Raw genomic sequence first — 19,447 nt, 5'->3', positions numbered from 1 at the left:
GAACGGCTGGGGAAAGGAGTTCGTGCATCACTAGCACCAGCCCCACCAACAACGTCGGCTTCCCCTGTCAGGTTCCAGAAGATGACTACTTAACTGTATTTGAATAAATGTAGATTGTTGTATTATACTTAAAAATAAGACAGACCCTGAAAATAAGCCCTAGTGTGTCTTCTTGAGAAAAAAGAAATATAAGACAGTGTCTTATTTGGGGGGAAACACAGTATATGTTTGCAAACATAAAGGGGAGGATTTTTCCCCAAAAGAACTTCCCCTTACATATGACTCCTTATAAAATCTTGCCTTATTATTGGTGTGTGCTCTCAACAGCTAAAAACCACTCTTTGGAGAGGGCACTGTAGGAGACACCTGAAAAGAAACACCTGGGTAATAAGGGAATGGGGAAGGGAGTGGCTATCGTTAGAAAGTAGGAGAACACGTATGTCATCGCTTGGCAGTCTCTGCACCTGTGGTATAAACAGCCGGGAGAGAAGTTAGTCCGGCTCCTACGAAGACTGACTGCAGCACCTTTGAGCAGCTGCAGCACCTCTGACCTGACTGAGACGGGCTCCTCCTGATGGGGACCCTTACCTGACTAAGACAACAGACTCCCCGGCACTGAGAAGGAGCCATACCCCAAGCAAGCGTGTACCTCCTGGCAGTTCCATGGGCTAGGGCCGGCAACCTAGCATCCCAGCTTTAACAAGGCACATTTGTTTGAAATGACCCCAATCGAGACTGGCTTTAGCTATTTGGACTGCATATTTATAAGTGTACAGTCTCTGGAGCCCAACTGTCTCAGTTCAAATCCCATCTCTGCCATTACTACCGGTGTGACCATTGCCTGCATGTTCAGAGCCTCAGTTTCCTCATCTATAAAATGGAAATAGTAATCAGAGTATGAAGGGGAAATTTATCTTTTTTTTTTTTTTTTTTTTGAGACAGGATCTTACTGTGTTAACCAGACTGGCCTCAAAAGCAATCCTTCTGCCTCAGCCTCCTAACTAGCCAGGATTACAAGTATACACCACCACACCCAGATCTGGTGGGGGGAGATTTCTTTTACTCATTTTTAATTTTATCGGATGATCTATATAAACTTAACAATAGTTTTATTGAGTATTTACTATGTGCCAGGTACAATTTTAAGTGCTTTTAAACATTATATATATAAATGTATACACATGTAACATATCTATTACAGTTTAGTTAAAACATATGGATTCATACTGTACAAGGAACCATAGCTCCAATAATAATGGTAAAAATAATAGTTAACATTTAGTCTCAAGTGCCCATAGTACAGTGGTTACAGTGCCAGCCACATGCACCAAGGCTGGCAGGTTTGAACCCAGCCCAGGCCAGCTAAACAATGACAACTATAGCCAGATGTTGTGGCGGGCACCTAGTCCCAGCTACTTGGGAGGCTGAGGCAAGAGAATTACTTAAGCCCAAGAGGTTGAGGTTGCTGTGAGCTGTGACATCACAGCACTCTACCAAGAGCAACATAATGAGACTGTCTCAAAAGAAAAAATTAACATTTAGCTAATATATTTGTTTTTAATTAATTTAATTTTCACAAAACACCTGTGAACTACTGTGAATAGCATCACTTTATGAAAGATGAAACTAAAAATCAGCGTTATGCAACATGAGAGAATACGCCAGACCCTAGCATAGCCAGGTTGGTTAAATTACTATTTTAGCATCTGATCATGCTTGTGGACCTCACTGTGCCTGGGAAGAATGGAAACATGTCCTGTGGTTACCTGTATCGGCCAGGTTCTCTGCTGTATTGGTCCATGGTCTGCCGAAAGCTCTGGACGATGTCATGCATTCCTACCTGTGTGGTGGTGAAGTCATGGTACAGCTCCGAGTACTGTGTGACTGTGTCCTTTGAAAACCAAGACAGCATGGTGACCATCATTTCGCGTGTCACATGCCCACAGCTCCACGTAAATACAACCTCTTCTCTTCAAAAGGCTCAAGTTGGAGAATACTCGATGACTATTAGTACTCATTTGATGTTTAAATTGCTAACTTTATAAATCTAGTAAACACTTTTTCTCAAATTTAACTACCATGTACCCGTTTTAGCACACTAAATTTTCCCAAACATCAAAACTTTGATTATAAATGTATTTAACAAAGTCCTGAACATTTAGTTATCTAAATGCTTCAGATACTTTTAAAGGCAAACAAAAGACCTTAAATGATTATAGGCCTCATTATTACACTTAGACTTTATCTCCTCACAAGATTATTAATACCATGTGTTTAACTTTGCTTCCTAACCATCTCTATCTTTATGCTTACTGTTACACCTTCTCAGGGTTTTGGCAGTTTTTCCTGATCCTCATTTCCGTGCCTTCCTAGGATTGCGATAATCTCTTAGAATCAAAGCAAACGAGTATATCACATATAAACCAAGGTTATAGACCCTGGGATGTGATGTGGCCTGGACTGGCTGGACAGCCTAAACCTGAGTGGCCATCCATTCATTGGACTTCTGCTGTCTTTTTTTTTTTTTTTTTTTTAAGATTTAAGGACAGGATCTTGCTATATTGCCCAGGCTCGGCTCCAATTCCTGGGCTCAAGCAGTTCTCCCACTTCAGCATCCCCAGTAGTTAGGGACTCCAAGAACGTGCCTGCTTCTGGATTCTCTCTTCATAAATGAATTTTCCTTGCTAGATGAAGTGATAGTTGTAGAATCTTGGATCTTTTCATGAAATTGCGTATTATGTTCTTCTCAGGTAGCACACAAAACCTACTGTTCTGATCATTTGTCATTGTCTGCATTGTTTTGTTACATCTCATTCTAATTAGCAAAGTTATTTCAGGATTCCTTTTCCAAGGAGAAGCTCTTCCTCTCTGGAACAACAATACATCATCTTTTTTCTTTATTTTTCCTTTTCACTGGAAATCATGTGTGAGAAAAATTAGCTAATCATAACCTATGGTTCATGACATGCTCTCAGGATTGGCCTCTACATGGCCAACTTCTCTTTTGCTAGGTGCTTAACTGACTTGTTTTAACAGACTTATAAGTAGCCTATAAACTACTACTCAGGACAAAAGCTAAAAGCTTGATAATAAACTAACCGCATGGATTTCATTTTGTTTGATGTTATCAAAAAGGTATCACCTCCTATATAATTATTTTAGGTTTTCACTAAGAGTGACATTGCTAAGATTCTCTTAATTTGCTATGTGTCACTGTAATTCTTTTAGTAACATAACATTCTCTTGTGTGAATATACAAATTCATCATTTTGGAACACATTTTAGGACTTGTGTCTACCTGACCATTGACAACAGACCACAGAATAGAAGTCAACTAGAGCAAGGGGGTAGTGTGTGAATACCATCTGTCACTCGGGATATGGGAAGAAGGCTGAGAATCGCTGGTGTAGAGCCCCCAAGAGCTCAGCTTTCACAGCAAGATGGACATGGTTTGGAATCCTATTTATTACCGCTGTAACCGTGGATAACTTAACCTTGCTAAGATTTGCTAAATGGGAATCATGAGACCTTCCCCGTAGGATACCGAGAGAATTAAATGAAATGTAATAAGTAAACGACATATAGAATACAGCAAATACTCAGCAAGTGTTAATTCCCTTCTCTTCCAAAAATGTGTCCTTTAACAACTAGAAAATGGCCTGTGTAATTTAGACCTTCTCACTCAAGCTTGAGTAAGATGACAAAATTCCATTACATAAGTGTCCTCATTTTGTGGCCCTTGCTAGAGTCCAGTGTCCCGGTCCACAGAGCCCTTGTCACTGAAGGGCTCTGCAGGGATCCCTTTCTCTGGAGGAAACTACTAGAAGGAAACATCTTTGCATAGGCATTTGAAACTCCTATATATTTTCTAAAGAAAATGATTGTAAGTACTTCCTAGAGACAGGACAGAGCTCATCTTTGTAATTGGCATCTCTGGCTGAAAAAGAAAACACTGACAAATTTTCAGAGAAGGTTTAAAAAAAAATGAGAACAAATCTTTTACCGGGAGTTGAGTCTTGTTTACTTGGATCTCATCTCTCAGATGCTTTGCTTCTAGAAGAAATTTAACAGCATCAAAACTAAAGCCATCAACACCCTTTGCAAGCCAGAACTGAATAATTTCCTAAACATAAAGAAGAAAAATACGTGGTTACATTATTTACACATTTATATCAGCACATTTAATAAATATTTTGTCTATTACTTACCATCATAGATATTTATGCAAAACAAGCATGGTATCCATATAGTCTTACTTTTATCTATTGAACTTAGCTCCTGCATCTTATTATAATGAACTCTCAAGTAACTGCAGTGAGGGACTCCCACACCTTCATATTGAAATTCAGAATTACAATTACAATGGATGTATAAGCATGTTTCCAAAGTGCACAGAATCCACTCAAAATGAAAAAAAAAAAAAGTTTCTCTCAAGCCTAACTCCTTAAGGGTCACTCCAAACTGAAAGAAGATAACCAATTATTCAGTTTTACTCCTTACCAGGAAGGCAAATGAGAGGTGAAATGCTTAGGTGTTAAAATGTCTCCTCTTAGGAGTAATATGAGAGGAAGGAACGCAACACTAAATAGAATCAACCATGAACCAAGCAAGCAATAACAGTGAGGATCTGGTAGAACTCCGATGTAAGCATAGTCTTTTTTTGAGGCAGTCTGACTATGTCGCCCTCAGTAGAGTACTGTGCTGTCATAGCTCACCTCAACCTCAAACTCCTGGGCTTAAGCAATTCTCTTGCCTCAGCCTCCCAGTAGCTGGGACTACAGGTGCCCGCCACAGTGCCTGGCTATTTTTTTGTTGCAGTTGGCCCCAGCCCAGTTCAAACCTGCTAGCCTCAGTGTATGTGGCTGGCGCCATGACCACTGTGCATGGGCGCCGAGCCAAGCCTGGTCTTTAATATCTCAGATAAGGATGAACCACACATCATTCAAAGAAGCTACTATTCCACTGGCTTTAATTTTATGAAGAAATTAATCCCGAGCTAACATAGTTAAACCTAATAATCTGCTCATAGACTTTTATTCTTTGATAGAATTCCTTCCACAGGTGTGGGATTGGGACCAAAATTATTGTGTGAATGTCCCTGGCTTTCCCTCCAACCCAGCCCTACTCTCTGGGTAGTCACTGCCTGCTCAGCCTCTCCTCCGCCCCACCTGCCACCTTGCCTGGCCTCTTAATCCTAAAGTCAAAGATTGGGGAGATGAAGACTGGTCTGGAGAAGAGGTTAGATGAGAGAAGAGCACCAAAAGGCTAGGGGCCTCCGGGGAAGGCGCTTTTCCCAGGAAGAAAAGTAGAAGTGAGAAACAGCTAAGACAGCTGTAAGAGTGAGGGAATGGGAGGGGAAGGAAGCGTTAAAATGGGATTCCCTTTCATTCCAAGTAGTCCCAGGTGCAGGGCCAGCTTAGAGGGCATGCAAACTGTGCAGTCATGCCGGTTACATGGTTTAATGAAGGGCATGCAAGCTGTGCAGTCACGCCGGCCCCCTGGCTCAGAAGGTGTGTTCTAACGCTCTGCTTTTGGTTTCACTGTCTGGAAATTCTTAATTCTGAAACAAAGGACCCGCATTTTCATTTTGCATGGGGCCCTACAAATTATGGAGCTGGGTCGTCTATCGGTTCTGTGTGGAAAAGCAATGCAGGATAAAGGGACAGAGGGTGGTGGGGTGAGGAGAGGAAGGCTGGAGACCCAGTTCAGGTGACATCTCAGCAGGGAAAATGAGAAATGGGGGCGAGCCACCAGAAGGTCTGTTAGAAGAGCATTCCAGGCAGAGAGGACAGCTGTGGAAACCACACTGGGCAACTTAGCACCAAGAGGAGGGGACGGTGTGGCCAGAGGAGCATAAGCAAGAGTGGAAGGAGGTGAAGGTGGCTTGGTAGCTAATGGGAAAGACTTGGAATTTGTGTGGGAGTGATAGGAAACCTTGGAAGGTTTCAAGCAGAAAAGGTTGGTCTGACCTACGCTTTTGAAAGATCTGACGTGTGAAGGATAAACTATACAGTCGGGCAGTTCCTCCAAGGGGAAACAAGCTGCATAAGACCAGCGATTCTATGCACAGGTATAACATACACCCGAGAGAAGTGAAAAAACTTGTACCCAGATGTTCACAGCAGCATTAATAGTCAAAAAAGGAGAAACAAGCCCAATGGTATATTCATACAACGGACATGATTTGGTCATAAAAAGGGATAAAGCACTGATGCACACTACAACAGAGATGGCTCCCAAAAACATTCTGCTACATGAAAGCAGGCATAGGAGGAGAAATACTGCGTGATTCCATTCATACGAAACGTCCAGAGTAGGCAAATCTACAGAGTCAAGGTGAATTAGTGAAGAGGGGATGACGACAAAGGGGGTGGTGAGGACTGATGGTGATTGGGGGTAATGAGAAAGTTTGCATATTAGGTTCTGGTAATGTACAACTCTCAGCTTACTAAAAGAAATTTGTATACTTTGGATGAATTTACTGGTATGTGAATCTCAAAACAAACAAAAAAAGTTGTTATAAAAAAAAAAAAAGAATAGATTAAGGCCAAAGGGTGTAATCAGGGAGTCCCTGTAGGAGCCTACTGTGGCGGTTTGGGGTGGGAGCTGGTGGTGGGGTGGCAAGAATGGTCAGTTGTGGAATCTGCTGTGGGGGTGCAGCTCACAGGCCTAGAGAATGGGGAGAAAAACGGAAGTGAGGCTATTGCCAACATGGCCCAAGTGGCCTCTGTAATTGATGGAGCTGAGACTTGATTGATGAAGAAAAATGGAACATTCTGTCTTAGACACACCAAGCTGGAGGTGTCTTCTGAACATGCAGGAGGAAATGTTGAGCAGGCCGGGGTCTTGTTAAATCTGGACCTTAGCCACATTGTGGTTAGAGATGGAATTGGGGAGTCATTGGCCTAAAGACAGTGTTTCCTAAGTGGCTTTATCCTGGTTCCTGCAATGTATGTGACTGCAGCAAAACCAGAGCCCAGACACACTTGGTTCAAGTCAAACCCGTAAGCCTTCAACCGAGCTGGGAGGTTCCTGGGTGTAGACCATGGCTTTTACTCCTCTTCCCCTTGCTTCTCACACAGCATCTGGAATGAGTGAACCAACTGTGGAATGGGAGAACGAAGAATTGAACCTGAAATAGCTCAGGTCACATAAGACAGGAGAGGGTCACTTAATAACACAGGTCAGGTCATGATCCTTCGCCACAGAAAAGACGCCTCCATCTGCTGGGACACTGGAGGTCCAAGAAGATCTGATTAACATGGCTGGGCACAGCCAGAGAGGAAGTGCTAGCGCCTAAATTTGGTGAGATGGCCTCATGAGATGAGGACAGTGTGAGCAAAGCATGGAGGCAGAGACTGGCCTGGCCTTCACCAGAGTGGCTAAGAGGATCAGGTGGCCCTGAAAAGCAGGGAGTTCAAGGCAGCAGTGAGCTATGATGGTACCACTGCACTCTAGACAGGGCAAAAGAGCAAGACCCTATTTTTAAAAAAAAGGAAATTGAAAAAAAAAAAAAGCCAAAGGCCTGGGCATCAACTCTCAACCCTTAACCCAGCCTCTCCCAGCTGGGACTATTCCCGCACCTGACACACCGTGCCCCTCTGCAAAGGACAGCAGCTCTCTCCACTATCTAGTCAGCTCATCCCTTGCTGAATGGAACATCTTAAAGCTATCGCTTTAGATAAGAACCATCTGTATTTAGTTAAACAGCCAATTTTCACCTTTGGAGGGAACAGAGCCACAGATGCTATCCCACAAATGATGTATTTGATGTTTTTCTTGCCTCTGCCTGTGAATGTGGAGGTCTCCACACTGCAAGTCAAAGGCGGCAAAGACTAAATGCAGGAGTTAACACTGCTGATGTCAGTACCCTTTAAACTGAGATTTTGCAAAACTTGAACCAATTTTTGATATTAAAAGCAGGCTGTGGGGCTGATAAGCCTCTGTGTGGATACAGGTGACCCAAATGACTCAAGCTACCTCTAGCAATGGAATTTTTCTTGGGGGCATGAAACCCCCAGATTGGTTCTTCCTAGCCTCTTTACCTCTTACTACTTTCATGCGATTCAACAAGCATTTGAGTTCCAGCTACAGGCCAGCTGTAATCAAGTTTAGCAGGATTTGCCCTGGGAGCAGTGCATAGCCCTAGAACACAAAGTGAGGGAGCTTGTTAGTGACGGGGCTCAAGAAGAAACACGCAAGTCCTTGTGCGTGGAGGGCACATTGGTGGACCGGGCTCTCGGTGGCTTCAGGAGCCAACTTACTACTACGAAGTTAACTAGCGTAGGCTTCAAGGCGGCTCACTTCATTCAGCGCCTTCCAACTTCCCTTCTTTTCTCATTCTAAATAAATGCTGAATTTTCTCCACCTAATTTTGTTCTCTAGAAAGAGTACAAACAAGGCCCTAGATTTGAACAGGCTTCAGACTCTAACCCCAGTCCACTCTCAGGTGGCCCCATTCTTTACAAACCTACACACTGGTCCAGGCAGAGTACAAACAGCTGAAGGCATCCAAGCAACCTCTGACAACCTGGGAAAACATTAAGCGCCTTGCTGTTGTAAACAGTAAGCTTTCGGGCACTGGTTTCCTACAGTGAAGTCATCACTATTCTTCAGTTCCGGATCTCAGCATTGCTAAGTATTAACCTGACATTAAAAATGAGAAATAGGTACCCCAGAGAAAGTTTATGGTTCTGGTATAGAAGATAGTATCCCTGTTTGATAAGACAAAACAGCAAAAGCTGATGGATATTTTCTGAGCACCATTTTAAATACTGTTAATTTAGATTATCACCCAGATGATCCAAGGTATACCCTTTGAAAAAACGTTAGCTTCATGCTATTTATTCCCCAGGAGAAAGGGGAGTTCCAGATTTTAATCATTGACCTCTTTACGCCAATAGAGCTCTCCCAGGGTGCCAGATGCAAAAACAGGCACAGAGCTTGGTTTCGCTAGGTCTGGTGACCCACATAGGTAGGTGCTGTGGATTCTGGGGCGACTGTACACTGTGTCCCCGATTCCTAACTCCCAGGACACCACACAGTCCTGTTTTTTTCACTGGGCATCACTTAATTCTTTTCTCCTTAAACAACTTACTGCTCTGAGTTTTTTGTTTTTTTTTTTTTTTTGAGATGGAGCCTCAAGCTGTCCCCCTGGGTAGAGTACCATGGCATCATGCTCATAGCAACCTCCAACTCCTGGGCTCAAGCGAGTCTCCTGCCTCTGCCTCCCAAGTAGCTGGGACTACAGGCGCCCGCCACAACGCCTGGCCATTTTTTGGTTGCAGCCATCATTGTTGTTTGGTGGGCCCGGGCTGGGGATTCGAACCCACCACCTTAGGTGTATGTGGCTGGCGCCTTAGCCGCTTGAGCCACAGGCGCCGAGCTTGCTCTGAGTTTTTTTAAAAAAGGAATCAAGTCAACATTAATAATATCCAAATTCGTGAAACCTGAATTTGGTTTGCTTCTGAGATGGCTGAAGTTATTAGGCCCATTTACATAAAAAGCCACATTTGGGAAATAGAAAAACTCAGTGTTTTTCTATTACACTCTGCTCCAGTGTAAGACAGCCTTTTGAAAGCAACATAAACCTCAGGTTGTCCCTCTCAAAAAGGAATGAGAAAGGATAAGATATTTCAGAAGTACAGGGAAAACTCTGCTGATACGCAAAAGAAGGAAAACGGTCCCCGCTACTGTTCAGAAATCTTGGAAAAATCCTTTGCCTGCTCATCCAGAAGCCAGGCAGAACAGCAGCATCAAGGGCTTGGGAATCTGACCATGTGGGCACCACCCCCGCTCTTCCACTTCCAGCTCCATCTTCTCGTCAATGAAATAGTACCTGCTTTTCAGGATGTTGCTGCTACAGTCTGTTGACCCTGCAGTCTTCATGTTACCTGATCACTGGGCACTGCTGACTAATCTCCTCTTCTTGAAATACTCATACCCCTCAGCTCCTTGGTGTGGCACTCCTTGCTTTGCTGTTCCCTGGGACTCCGTCTTGCTCCCTCTCTGGCCATTTCATTTCCCTTCAGTGTTTATTCACTGAGGCGTCCACATACTCATTCTTTAACACATACTTCCATAACAAAAAGCACGTGGTACTAAGTACTCTCGATTAAATTATTTCATCTTCAAACAGCCCCATGAGGTAAGTAGGTACCATTGTTGTTCTGTCTTATCAGTGAACACGAAGTGGCTTCAGTGAGGTCATACGCCTGGTCAGTGATGGCACCAGAACGGGAACCGCATGGTGCCCTGGCACGTTTGCTCCACTGACGCCCTCTATTCTTTTAATTGGAAGCTGTGCCCACACCTGGCCCTCATTCCCACGTGACAACAACTGGCTCACCTGAGCTCTGTAGGCATCCTCCAGGTTAACAAATCCCAAAGGTTTATCTCCAGACCAAGGCCTGCCCTGAGCTCTGTGTCCCTGTAGCCAGCTATCCACAGAACACGTGGATGCCTCACAGACATCTGAACTCAAACTCTGCTTAACTACGACATCCCCCTTCCTCTTCCTTTGTCTCCCCCATCTTAGTAAATGGACACCACCTCCAACCCAGTATTCCAGTCTGAAAACTGGGAGTCATACTGGGTGCCTCTCTAAGTCCTGGTGATTTTCCACCCTCTCTGCTCCAAGGGCACCAGCATTTCTTTCCTGTCCCAGGGAATACTGGGAGGATTACTGTACCATCCTCCTTCCTGGGCTCTCTGCCTCAAATCCTGCCCTACTCAAACCCCGTCTCTAAAACTGGATGGATTTTTCAAAATAAAAATCATATATCATGTCCCTGCCTAAAGCCTATTAAACCCGAATCCTTCCCAGGGCCTTCAATATTGCTCATGACCTGGCCCCTGCTGACCTCTCTAGCGTCATTGGGTTACTGGTCCTCGCCATATATCACACCCCAGCCATACTGGACAACTCCCACCACCTCTCATACGCCATGATCTCTCCTCTGCCTGCCATACTCCCACCCAGGCCTCCTCACTCAGCTCTTGCTTCTTCTGCAAACATGTCCAGGAGAAGTACTTGCCCTATGGGTGCCTATGTCATGACCACCGAGCACACTTTATTATAACTACCTGTGGTCCACCTCCCTCTCCAGAATATAAGCCCAAGGACAGCTACACCATGTCTTACCAACCACACCCCTAGCATGTGGTCATCGCACAATACGTGTTAAGAGAGTGAACGATTATAATAAAGCTCCTGGCATATAAAGTGATGCAGTAAATGGCACAGTTATTATCAAGCACAGAGCTGATTTATAAAGCAGGTAGTGAGTAAATTATATTTTGAATTGAGCTGCTTGCCTCCAAGAGTCTGTGCTCAGTAGGATCGGGACAAAGCCTACACTCATGCTTTGAGTTGCATCTGAAAGATAGGGGCTAGAGGAGGTGAAAGGAGGGCATCTTGGCTTCTTCCCAGCTGCTGTGAGCAGTGACTCCACAGGGAACTTACTTACTCTCTAGGGTTTTGCATTCCCACATGGCAGGTCCTGGATCACACTGGGCCCCAGATAAAGGGTCGGCTCACTGGAATCTCTTCCTAGCTATTCTGCTAACTCCCTGGCTCACTTCACCTCTCTGTGCGTCAGTTTTCTCAAATAAAGGATTTCGAGTCCAAGTAAAAATCAAAATGAATGGGAAAGTATAAAATACAATCCAAATGCAAGCCCCCAACTCCTAGAAGAAGGCTTCTCTAGCTGAAAACACTCACCCCCCAAGCCTTTTCTAGCTGAAAGCACTGAACCCCAAGGCAGAGCAGATCCTGGATGGCCAATGGGAAGAGGAGGAGAAACAGGAGACAGGTGCTCTATGTTGATGGTCTCACATACCAGCCTTCCGCCTCGCAGGTAAACTAAAATCTGGAGGGAGCAAGACAGCTCAGCCTCCCAGAGTGCAAACTGGTGCGCACGCAAGAGTCATTCCATGTGCCTCCTCCCCACAAACTCTCTGGGTTTCAAATTATTAACCTGCTTAACTCTAGTTCAGAGATAAGTGCTGCTGGGAGTGGGATGGGGAGGAGGAGGGTGTCACAATTCTCCTCCATGTGAAAGTCCCTTCCCAGGAGCAAAGAGCATCTCCGCCCAGCTTCTCAGAATGTCCTAATTACTTCTAATAGTAAATCTTCTAAACCAGCCTTGCAAATAATGTCTAACCTCTCAACCAGAGGCAGTAATGAGTCATCACATGAGATCACTTGGAGATACCTGAAGAGTACAGCTGGGTTAGTAAGAAAAGAATTAAAGTACTGGCTGGCATAACTGGGCAAAATTTACCACACTTGTCTAAACATCTCCTGACAGCCCATCGTCATTGCCACAAGGAGCCTGGAAAAATCCACTACCTGACAAACTGCATGGCTTATACTCACATTTACGAATTTATAGTTGAAAACCCCCTTGAAAAAACTGCAGAAAAAGTAAAGCACAGAGAGAGAAAGAGATGTAGCTTGCCTCAAAGTAGGAGTGAGATTGTAGTTAAGACATGGACTCAAATCCCAGTGTCTGGATTTGAATCTTGCCCCATCACCCTCCAGGAGGGTGACTTTACCTATCTAGGCCTCCATTTCCTTCTTTGTAAAATGATCATAAAAATGTCTTAAGTTAGGCTTGTTCTGAGCATTCAGTGATCCAGGTAATGGCATTTAGCTCATTGTAAGTGCCTGATAAGTGTGTGGGGAATGGGAGGTGTGAGTGTTTAAATGAGCTTTGAGATGGAGAAGAGAAGTCCACACCCCCACAACAGAGAAGTTTAAAACTAGCCCCAAGTTAGCCTGCTGACGATGTCTACCACTACTCACCCCACCCCCACGGAGACAAGTCTGCCCTCACTCATGGTGCTTGTTCTAGAACAAATCCCAATGTGATTCATCTAAATTCTGGTAACATCAAACATATACAGTAAAAATAGTCTTAAGACTATGGAGTCCAAAGGTTTAAATTTCACAGAGGTACAAGACTTGTACTGATTGTTACAGAAATTAAAGAACATGTTACAGAAATTAAAGAACATAACATCCCATGTTCATGGATAGGAAGACTTACTATATATAATATGGCCATACTCTCCAAACTGACCCACAGAGTCAATGCCATCCCCATCAAAATTCCAGCAAACTATTTTGCAGAAATTGACAATCTGATTCAAACATTCACATGGAAACACAAGGACTTAGTGTTAAAAATGAAACAATATTAAAAAAGAAGAACAGGGGGACGGCACCTGTGGCTCAAAGGAGGAGGGCACCAGTCCCATATACCAGAGGTGGTAGGTTCAAACCCAGCCCCAGCCAAAAACTGCAAAAAAGAAGAAGAACAAAGTTGTAAGACTCTTCCAGACTTCAAAATTTGCCACAAAGCCATAGTAATTCAGACAATGTGTAGTACTGATGTAAGAATAGACATATAGATGAATGGAACAGAATTGAGAGTTCAGAAGTAAATCCATAAATTTCTCCCCCCTTTTTTTTGAGACAGAGTCACACTATGTCACCCTCGGTAGAATGCCATGATGTCATAGCTCACAGCAACCCCCAACTCTTGGGCTTAAACGATTCTCTTGCCTCAGCCTCCCAAGTAGCTGGGACTACAGGCACCCACCACAATACCCGGCTATTTTTTGTTGCAGTTGTCATCATTGTTGCTTTAGCAGGCCCAGGCCGGGTTTGAACCTGCCTGCCCTGGTGTATGTGGCCGGCACCCTAACCACTGAGCTTCGGGTGCCAAGCTGTATATCCATATTATGGCTGATTGGTTTTCAACAAGACTTGCAAGACAATTCAATGGAGGGGAAATAGTATTTTGAAACACATGCTGCAGGGATAACTCTGTGGGTTTCAAATTATTAACCTGCTTAACTCTATTGCAGAGATAAGTGCTTGCTGGGAGTGGGATGGGGAGGAGGATTGGTTTTTAACAAGACTTGCAAGACAATTCAGTGAGGGAAAACAGTACTTTAAAACACATGTTGCTGGGATAACTGGATAACCATGTGCAAAAGAATGAAGTGGAACTTCGCATCCTCATACCATACATAGAAATTAACAAAAAATGGATCCAAAGCACCTAAAATGTAAGCACTAAAACTATGAAACTCTCAGAAGAAAACACAGAAGCAAATCTTCATGATCTTAGATTAGGCAATGGTTCTTAAATATGCCACTAAAAACAGACAACAAAAGAAAAATAGGGCAGAGCCCATAGCTCAGTGCGTAGGGCACCAGTCACATACACCGGGGCTGGTGGGTTCCAACCTGGCCGGGGCCTGCTAAAACAACAATAACTGAAACAACAACAACAAAAAAATAGCCAGGCGTTGTGGTGGGCACCTATAGTCCCAGCTACTTGGGAGGCTGAGGCAACAGAATCGCTTAAGCCCACGAGTCTGAGGTTGCTGTGAGCTGTGACACAACGGCACTCTACCCAAGGTGACAGCTTGAGATTCTGTCTCAAAAAAAAGAAAAAAGAAAAAAGAAAAATATATAATTGGACACCATCAAAATTAAAAACTCTTCTGCTTCGAAGGATACCAACGAGAAAGTAAAAAGAAAACCCATAGAACAGAAGAAAAGTCTTTGCAAATCATATATCCAGAATATAAGCCCTATAATAAAAAGATAACCCTATTTAAAAATGGTCAAAGGATTTGGATGTATATTGCTGCAATTCAAATATACAAATGAACTATAATCACAAGAAAGGATACTCAGCATTATTAGCCACTTGGGAAATGCAAGTCATAACGGTGAGATACCACTTCCTAGCCACGAGGATGACTATAATAAAAAATACAGAGGGAACGAGTATTGGTGAAAATGTAGAGAAATTGTAAGCCTTACACATTGCAGCTGCTTTGGAAAGTAGTTTGGCAGTTTCTCAAATAGTGAAACAGAGACATCAACATCTATCACAGACATACACATAGATCTAAAATGATTCCATTCGTATGAAATGTCCAGAACAGGCAAAACCATGAAGACAGGAAGTAGATTAGTGCTTGCTGAGAGCCAGGGAGCACTCCGCGGGGAGTGACTGCCTGTGAGCAGGGCCTTTCTTTCTGAGACGATGAAAGTGATCTGAAGTTAGTGGTGATGGTTGCATAAGGCCGGGAATACTAAAAGCACTAAGTTACACACATGAAGGGGGCAAATTTTGTCATGTGAATTGCATCTCAATAAAATTGTTATTTCAAAGCAAAACAAAAATAAGCTGAGGGTTCTAGGTGTCCCTTATGACTATGTGGCTGACAGGGTGAGCTGCAGGAAGGCACCCATGGCTCCCTGTTCTGTCTCCTCTCCAGCTACTTCCCACACAGCACTCCCTCAACCCCGGCCACAAAATTCCTGCCCATGCCTGACCATCAACTGCTGTACCAGCAGCAAGAATGAAAACAAAATGGCCCAAGTTTCTTGTGAACTGTGTTGTTAGAACTGCTCCCACCACATGAGCGAGCCCACTGGAGCTGACCTGGGTTGCTGTGGGAAACCTGTCCACAGAGGGACCTTCCAACAGCACCCAACGCCCGTGTGACCAGCCCCTACCTCTTACTTCCTGGGCTTCAGCTCCCTGGTAAGGCTGCCAGACAGAATCCAGGACACCCAGTTACACTATAATTTCAGGTAAGCAAGCAACAATTTTTTGGTAGATGCCTCAAATACCAACTTATTCATTGCTCATCTGCAATTTAAAATTTAACTGGGTGTCCTGTATTTTTATTTGCTAAATCTGGCAACCCTACATGTGGGCCATGGACCACAATCTCACCTTGAGACCTTTGCTTTTCCTTTTTTTTTTTTTTTTTGGCAGTTTTTTGGCCAGGCTGGGTTTGAACCCGTCACCTCCAGTATATGGGGCCGGTGCCCTACTCTTTTGAGCCACAGGCGCCACTCAACCTCTGCTTTTCTTTCTGCCTGCAGTTCTTTCCCCCCAGGTAGCCACAGTTTCACACTTCGGCTCTTTGTCAAAACACCACCTTCTCATCATAGGGGTGTCTTCTAAGCACCAACTTCTCCCTGGCACTCCCATGCCCCTTCCCCTGAGCATTCACCACCATGTGACCCTAACTATCTAGGGGTTAGCTGTCCACTTTCCCCTCTATATTCTGGAGACTTCTTCCTGGAGGGCAGGCCTTCTTTTACTCACTGCTGCATTCCCAGTGCTTAGAATAGGGCTTGGCACGGAGTAGGCACTATGTTAATATTTACTGAATGAACAGAAATGTTCTGCATGGGTTATCTCATCTAATCTTCTGAAGGGCCCTACGAGACAACTATTATCATCAACTGTGTTTCATAAACAAGGAATCTGAGCACAGAAAGCCAGATAATTCACCTAGAAGCCCACTGCACGTGCAAGAGACAGACCCCAAAGGCCACAATCTGATCCACCTCCCTGCACTAGCTCACTGTCACAAGGCAGAGGGGCAACCTGGAGAGGGGGCAGCAGGTGTTTCTGACCCCTTCTACTTAGAGTACTCTGGGCTAGATGAGGGAAGGAGCCACCGACACATCTGAATGTCTGTAATTGCATCAGAAACCTTGATCCTGGAATTTTACACTATTGAACAATTATTGTTAAATATAAAGTATTCCAAATAAGCACCTAAGCCTGCATTAATGGAGACGTCTGTGTGGATAGATATACTCACTTTTATTTCTGCTTGAACGGCAGGATTGCGGAAATTTAAATCAGGTTGCTCTTTTGTAAACTGATGGAAATAGCATTGGTTTCGCACGTCGTCAAAGTCCCAACTGGAGTTTCCATAGACACTTAACTAGCAAACAAAGGAAACAGCACATCAGTTATGCAGCATTATTCATTGATAGTACTGCCCACAAAGACATGATCCTTGCCATCCCAGGCTCCCTGCAGCAGAGTGGCTAATCCTGAAAGTTTTCCTTGTGGGGAAAGTACTAGGCTAAGTTAACAACCCCCCTCAGATACCCCTTATTGGCCTAGTACCTCATAAACATGGTTTGGAAATTTACTTTTGTAAATAGTCAATTTGGGAGAAAGACACATTCCATTGGTGTTCGAGCTCATGTTCAAATAGTATTTAAAATGTATCCCCCTTGGCAGCGCCTGTAGCTCAGTGGGTAGGGCACTGGCCACATACATCTAGGCTGATGAGTTCTAACACCACCTGGGCCAGCTAAACAGCAATGACAACTGCAAAAAATAAATAAATAAATAAATAAAATATATCCCCAGAAAATTATTAGAATAAATCACTTTAAAACTCTACTAATCTCCAGGAATAAAAATCTAGCCACTTTGAGTCCTGGTACCCAGCCATGTTGGATCCATCCTTTCTAGACATGCTCAGGTCCCTGGAGAGGGACACACGACACGTGTTCCCTGGTTGGCTCACACATCTTTGGCCCTTCCTTCTTAGTCTACTCTGTGGGCCCTTAAGTGGGAGAGTTTGTTGGGGCTCTGCCGTAGGCCTTTTGTCCATTTCATACTAAGAAGAATATCTGGAAAACATTTTAAAACTGGGGGATTATGCATAAATTTCTTTCTTTAGAGTTAGAAGATTTGGTCACCCTGGGTCCACACTGCCAGGGCAACATCAGGCTGATGCCACGTAGTAGCTGCTGCCTTTCAGGGAAATGTGCCCTCAACGGTTCACCACATGGCCCCCCAGGACCCGAACGAGCATAAATTATTTATAGTATATATGACCAATAAAAGATCAGCATCCAGAATATAAAAAGAAATCCGGAAAGCAATTTCAAAGGGACAAACAAGCCAAAGAACTGGGGAAAGAAACCATAAAGAGGTATTTCACAGAAATGGAAGCACAAATGAACAAATGTATAAAAAGATATTCAACAGTGGGCAGAGCCTGTGGCTCAGTGGGTAGGGCACCAGCCCTATATACCAGGGGTGATGGGTTCGAACCCGGCCCCAGCCAAACTGCAACAAAAAAATACCCGGGTGTTGTGGCAGGCGCCTGCAGTCCCAGCTACTCAGGAGTCTGAGGCAAGAGAATCGCCTAGGCCCAGGAGTTGGAGGTCGCTGTGAGCTGTGACACCACAGCATGCTACCAAGGGTGACATAGTAAGATTGGGTCTCTGGCTTGGCACCTGTGGCTCAAGTGGCCAAACTGCCAACCACATACACCTAAGGTGGCGGGTTTGAATCCAGCTCGGGCCCACCAAAACAACAATGACGGCTGCAACCAAAAAATAGCTGGGCATTGTGGCAGGCACCTGTGGTCCCAGCTACTTGGGAGGCTGAGGCAAGAGACTCGCTTGAGCCCAGGAGTTGGAGGTTGCTGTGAGCTGTAATGGCACAGCACTCTACTCAGAGGGATAGCTTAAGGCTCTGTCTCCAAAAAAAAAAAAAAATAGGGTGGCACCTGCGGCTCAGTGAATAGGGCGCTGGCCCCATATACCAAAGGTGGCAGGTTCAAACCTGGCCCTGGCCAAACTGCAACAAAAAAATAGCTGGGCGTTGTGGCAGGCACCTATAGTCCCAGCTACTTGGGTGGCTGAGGCAAGAGAATTGCCTAAACCCAGGAGTTGGAGGTTGCTGTGAGCTGTGATGCCATGGCACTCTATCAGGGGCAATAAAGTGAGACTTTGTTTCTAAATATATATATATATACACACACACACACATAATAAGATATTCAACAGTATGAGTAATTTCATTACCACATTAGTGATTAGATAAATCATCAGTAATTAGATAAGTGTGAAATTAAACCTCAGTGTGATACTATTTTATGTTCACTCAAAAATTATAAGGTCCAGCAATACCAAGAATTATGAGAATATGTATTTCATATACTGCTAGAGGGAATATCAGTTAGTACAACCACTTTGATCACCAATTTGACATTATCTTGTAGAGCTGAGCATGCGGTATCCTGCAGTGGTGTCACTCCTGCCCATTGACCTTAAAGGAACCCCTGCACATGTGCCCCAAGATAGATTAATGAGAGTGTTTAAATTGACATTGTTAGTAATAGTAAAAAAGTGGAAACAGCTCAAGTGCCTGTCAACTGAAGAGCTGTCACAGGTACCAAATCATGTATTGGGCACACAATGAAATATTACAGAGTCTCAATTTATCACCCTTGATAGAGTGCTGTACATACCTGTAATTCCAGCTCCTTGGGAGGAGTCCTATGAAAATGTATAAACCATAACTACCTGAAACTACATGAATAAATCTTAGAAACAATAAAAAGCTAGTTACAGAAGACTATAGATAGCATGACAATTATCATAGAGTTCAAAACAGGAAAAACGAAAAAGTAAAATTTTTTTCGTATCTGGGTCTTGCTGTGTTGCCCAAGCTGGAGTCCTCATGGGTGCAACCATAGCTCACTGCAGCCTCCAACTCCTGGGCTCAAGTGATCCTCCTGCCTCGGCCTCCCAAGGAGCTGGAATTACAGGTATGTGCCAGTGGGCCCAGCTCAAGAAGTGAAT

The 19,447-nt window shown here is 44.1% G+C and overlaps 1 protein-coding gene across 1 annotated transcript in view; it reads right to left on the bottom strand.

Annotated features, from left to right (window-relative positions):
* Positions 1 to 19,447, bottom strand: part of SLC3A1 (solute carrier family 3 member 1) — a 30,865-nt gene that overhangs the window by 4,652 nt on the left and 6,766 nt on the right. The window contains exons 4-6 of the mRNA XM_012804033.1: positions 16,654 to 16,779; positions 4,004 to 4,123; positions 1,767 to 1,891 (exon numbers count right to left, since the gene is read on the bottom strand). Coding sequence (XP_012659487.1) covers positions 1,767 to 1,891; positions 4,004 to 4,123; positions 16,654 to 16,779 — 371 coding nt within the window. The remainder of the gene's footprint in view (positions 1 to 1,766; positions 1,892 to 4,003; positions 4,124 to 16,653; positions 16,780 to 19,447) is intronic.

This window comes from Otolemur garnettii, unplaced genomic scaffold (genome assembly GCF_000181295.1).
Source record: "Otolemur garnettii isolate 467f Iridium unplaced genomic scaffold, OtoGar3 scaffold00024, whole genome shotgun sequence".
NCBI lineage: Eukaryota > Metazoa > Chordata > Mammalia > Primates > Galagidae > Otolemur > Otolemur garnettii.
Note: the sequence above shows the minus strand (reverse complement) of the source record. Positions and strands in the feature narration are given on the sequence as shown.